This window comes from Carya illinoinensis, chromosome 3 (genome assembly GCF_018687715.1).
Source record: "Carya illinoinensis cultivar Pawnee chromosome 3, C.illinoinensisPawnee_v1, whole genome shotgun sequence".
Taxonomy (NCBI): domain Eukaryota; kingdom Viridiplantae; phylum Streptophyta; class Magnoliopsida; order Fagales; family Juglandaceae; genus Carya; species Carya illinoinensis.
The window spans coordinates 23967247-23972435 of NC_056754.1; the positions used below are offsets into that span (position 1 = coordinate 23967247).

Below are 5189 nucleotides of genomic sequence, written 5' to 3' on the forward strand. Positions count from 1 at the left end.
CATGTCGTGCTCGTGGTGGGGCTGTTTTTGTTGGTTTTGTTGGTTGCCTGGTTTTTTTAGTTTTAATATAGGTGTTTGTTGGTTTTGTTGGTTGTCTGGTTTGTTGTTTTAGTATAGGGTTATGCTATTGAACTGTTTTGTTCGTAGTAGTTGTCTCCGCATTCCGCCTCCTTAGAGGTTGGAGGGGCCATCAAATCTCTGGTCATACAGAGTGTTTACTCTCTCTTTTGAGAGTTTTAGAAGTTTTAAGACAATGTCCGTCACTTTGTGTGCGGGGAAGCTCCTGAGCAGTTGCGTTAGTTGATTTATGATCCGGTTCTCCTGATTTATAAATCACAGTTGTAACTTCGTTTACTGAATGAATGCAATGAAGCATATTTTCATCAAAAAAAAAAAACAGTCACTTTAAGAGCATGAAGTATTACACACAACCATGAAAACAAAGTAAACGAGCCTAAGGTCATAATGGTCAGTTCAAAAAGGCCGGTTGACTTTTCAACTAACAAAAGGGGGCGTCTGCAATTTAACTTCCTCTGTCATGCCCTGGAGTGGTGTCCATTTGAGCCAAAGCAAACTAGCCCAACTTCTTCTTCTTCTCTCTCGGTAAAAGCTCATGGTTCCTTAAATTATCTAGCTTCTCTGTAAAAGTTCTTTGCTGCCATGGATGCGAAGATAAATCCAGGGCTTATCCTTTCTCTACTGTTCCTCTCCTTATCTGTCAACAACCATCTCTCACTTGGAGCTGACACCATATCTGCAAACCAATCTCTCTCTGGTGACCAAACCATTGTCTCTGATGGTGGGTCCTTCGTGCTGGGTTTCTTCACACCAGGTAACTCTTCGAAATACTATATAGGCATTTGGTATAGCGAAGTTAAAGTCTCTACCCAAACCATTGTGTGGGTGGCAAACAGAGACAAACCGGTCTCTGATAAAAATTCTTCTGTATTAAGAATCTCAAATGGTAATTTGGTTCTCTTCAATGAATCCAAAATCCCAGTCTGGTCCACAAATTTGAGCTCCACCACTTCAAGTGCTGTAGCAGCTATTCTTCTAGATGGAGGAAATCTTGTTCTTAGATATTCGTCTTCTAATTTATCAGACCCTTTATGGCGAAGTTTTGATCACCCAACTCATACATGGCTTCCTGGTGGTAAGATTGGATTGAACAAAATTACAAATGAAAACCAACGTCTCATATCTTGGAAGAATTCAGAGGATCCTGCACCAGGACTCTTCTCTCTTGAGCTCGACGCAAACATCAGTTCGTATATTATTCGCTGGAATAGGTCCATCCAGTACTGGAGTAGTGGATCTTGGGATGGGAAAATTTTTAGCTTAGTTCCTGAAATGAGGGCCAATTATATCTACAACTTCAGATATATTAACGATACGAATCAGAGTTATTTCACCTATTCTGTTTACGATCCTTCCATCCTATCTCGATTCGTAATGGATGTTTCTGGGCAGATAAAGCAAACCACATGGTTAAATAATACCAAGGAGTGGTTTTTGTTTTGGACACAACCGAAAACGCAATGCGAGGTTTATGCTTTTTGCGGGGCCTTCGGCAGCTGCGATCAGCTATCGCAGCCTTTTTGCAAGTGTTTGAAAGGGTTTGATTACAAAAAGCCCAAGGACTGGAATTTGTCGGATTATTCTGGTGGTTGCGCGAGGAAAACCCCCTTACAGTGCGAGATTACCAGTCCTGCTAATGGGCAGAAGGACAAGTTCTTGACATTGCCCAACATGAATTTGCCTGTACAAGCACAATTTTTTGGGGTTGGAACCGCTGCAGAATGTGAATCATCCTGTTTGAATAACTGTTCTTGCACTGCTTATGCTTATGACGCCAATAATTGTTCAATCTGGATTGGGGAGCTGTTCAATCTGAACCAACTCACAGAAAATGAGATTGGTGCAAGAACTCTATATCTCAAACTGGGAGCTTCAGAGTTTTCAAGCCACGAAAGTAATAAGGGAATGGTTGTTGGTGCTATTGTGGGTTCAGTTGCAGGGGTAGCACTTTTACTCGGCCCTATTGTGTTTATATTCCTTAGGCGAAGAAAGAGAGCTGTTGGAACAGCGAAATCAGTAGAGGGTTCGTTGATGGCATTCGAGTACAGGGACTTGCAAAACGCGACCAAAAATTTCTCGGACAAGTTAGGGGGAGGAGGTTTTGGTTCTGTTTTCAAAGGCACGTTACCTGATTCAACAGCCATAGCAGTCAAGAAACTTGAAAGCATCAGCCAAGGAGAGAAGCAATTCCGCACAGAAGTCAGCACAATTGGGACAATCCAACATGTAAATCTGGTTCGGCTTCGTGGATTCTGTTCGGACGGTTCTAGAAAGTTGTTGGTGTATGATTACATGCCGAATGGCTCTTTGGAATCTCAACTTTTCCACGAAAAGAATCCCAATGAGGTTTTGGACTGGAAAACAAGATACCAGATTGCTCTCGGAACAGCGAGAGGGTTAGTTTATCTACACGAGAAATGCAGAGAGTGCATCATACACTGTGACATAAAACCCGAAAACATTCTTCTAGATGCAGAGTTTTGTCCAAAAGTTGCAGACTTTGGCCTGGCAAAGCTTGTGGGGCGGGAGTTCAGCCGAGTCCTGACAACCATGAGAGGCACAAGAGGTTATCTTGCTCCGGAGTGGATTTCAGGGGTGGCCGTTACGGCCAAGACTGATGTTTACAGCTACGGAATGATGCTTTTCGAATTTGTCTCAGGAAGAAGAAACTCTGAGGCACCTGCAGATGGCAAAACTAGATTCTTCCCAACTTGGGTTGCAAGCATTATGAAAGAAGGAGGCGATGTCCTTAGCCTTTTAGACCCCAGGTTGGAGGGAAATGCTGATGTAGAAGAGCTCACAAGAGTTTGCAGAGTTGCTTGTTGGTGCATCCAAGATGATGAATCTAATAGGCCACCAATGAGTCAGGTAGTTCAAATTCTGGAGGGAGTTTTGGAAGTGAATCCAGCCCCAATTCCAAGATCTCTTCTAGTGTTGGATGACAACCGGGAGAACATAATTTTCTTCACCGAGTCATCCTCGAACCAAAGTTCACAGGCACGAAGCAACACCTCAGCTACTTCCTCCCAGTCGAAGAGGGACGGCCAGCAACAAGTTCGGAGACCCGAAGAGCAGTTGAGTGAGAACGTTTGAGCTCTTATGTGTTTGGGTAAGAATGTACGTAAGTTCTTATTTTATTTGTGTAATAGTTATTGGCGATTTTCATTCTATTATGTTTATTTAGAGATGTAAATGAGTCGAGTTTGAATGAACAGTAGGTGGTCAAACTCTGTTCAATTAATTTTTATTCGAATGTGAGTCGAGTCAGAGCTGATTACCTAATTGCTTTTATGTTTACGAAGTTCATTTATTTCTTGAACAAGTTTAAGCTTATTTAAGACTGCAAGTACTTCAGATTTTTACCAAATAGAACCGCTATGTGCCCATGACAACAGCAGGTAACTCTGAGAATAAAACTGACTATAAATGCTAAGTAGTTATTTCTACTTAACGATGCAGCGGCATTGCAGCAAAACACAGTATTAATGGCATTTTGGTTCAAGTACTCTCTCCCCTAGTCCATTTTCACAGACTTTAATTTGTCCAGGACAAAGTTTACCATTTTTTGGCTGGTAACATGGAGAAGAGGAGGGGAGATTGTATGGGATTCTGTTAAGTAAAATACCATCGATTGAATCATTTAATATTGAATCAACCAGGTCTCGGTAGCATCGACTTTTAGGCTTTTAGCAACATTTTGTTTATACAAATGTGAAAAAGCAGTGGTTTTACCAATCACTACACCTAGAGGTGGGTGAATTGGTGTAATCCAATTTTGATTTTCTTTTCAAAATTTTAGTCATACAAACAGTTGATCAATGAATCAAATAACACAAATAATTAACACAGTGATTTTGATCACAAATTAGAAACTCATTTGAAAAACGTCTTCAAAATCTAAAATCACTCCGGGTGTAAAACACCACCTAAAATCCATTATAGAAAATAAGTTTGTTACAACTAATTTAGAGACACTTTCAAAACCTTTGTAGTAGCTAAACTTGGCTTGCAACACCACAAGTGACCCACTCGATCTCTACAAGTATGTAGTGCCGGAACTCCGACCTTTCTATAGCTTCCCACGATAACCTCTTGATCTCTGCATCAACAGCAACTTCAGACTCTTTCAACCAATGAGTACGTCTACTTCAATGGACTCATATAAAGTTTGATATTGAGTGTGATGTGGTGGAGATATGTTTATCCAAGAGAGATTCCACCATGTGGGGGAAGAAGGTTTCTCTCAAAAGCTCTTGGAAGCACCTAGGGTTTTGCTCTGATTCTCCACACTTAGGAACAGAAACAAGTTGTTCTATTTATAGTCTCAAGTGAAAGAGGCGCTCCCTAAATTTTAAGTAGTTTGAAACATTAGCTTAAGCGAAGTGTTGAGCGTACGTTGTCTTTCAAAAGCTGCTTGAGCGAAACGTCGAGTGTACATCTAGCGACCCACTCTGGAAGGGTCTCGCTCGAGCGCCAGTGGAGTGCCAGTTGAGTGAACTCTCTATTTTGAGTTGTGCTTGAGCCAAGTTAAGCACCTTCAATCCTTTTCATGTTACACCGCTTCAACACTTGTTACAACACTATTTTACACAGGTTTCACAAGAATAGGCCAACCAACTCATTTTTCCCTCAACAATCTCCCCCCTTGGGTATTTCTATGACAAAACCTCTAACCTATACATAGGACCTAATCCTAGCAGACCCCACACAGGATTCATATTCTTGAACACGATGAAATATTTCTGTACATACTTAGCAAACGGTTAAATGTACCAACAAAAATATGCATGAAATATTCTCATAAGTATAATCAATGTTTATTCAAAAATCACAAACCAGAATACACATATAGACAAGTCAGGCACAGTTTTTAAGAAAAAAACATTTCATTAAGCAATTAACTTGACATTGAGTTCAATTAGTCAAACAACAGCAGCACAAATAACATGAGATACAAAATCGAAAACTGCTACTAACAAAAAAAAATATGTTACTAACAACTGTCTTTCTCCCTTTACTCCCCTTGCATTTATACCACTCCCCCTGAATTAGTACTACTCCCCCTTTTTGTCACAACAAGCCAAGCGTCTCAATTATCACCATCACTAAGA

General features: G+C 40.7%; 1 protein-coding gene across 1 annotated transcript; it reads left to right on the forward strand.

Annotated features, from left to right (window-relative positions):
• The first annotated feature begins 529 nt into the window (after positions 1 to 529).
• LOC122303879 (G-type lectin S-receptor-like serine/threonine-protein kinase At2g19130) lies at positions 530 to 3384 on the forward strand. Its single transcript, XM_043115871.1, has one exon. It carries the CDS (start codon positions 661 to 663, stop codon positions 3169 to 3171), a length of 2511 nt encoding a protein of 836 aa, XP_042971805.1. The 5' UTR covers positions 530 to 660; the 3' UTR covers positions 3172 to 3384.
• Positions 3385 to 5189: the final 1805 nt, after the last annotated feature.

Bases quoted from the DNA above. Each gene is read 5' to 3' on its own strand.
- LOC122303879 (XM_043115871.1), top strand. From the start codon at position 661: ATGGATGCGAAGATAAATCCAGGGCTTATCCTTTCTCTACTGTTCCTC.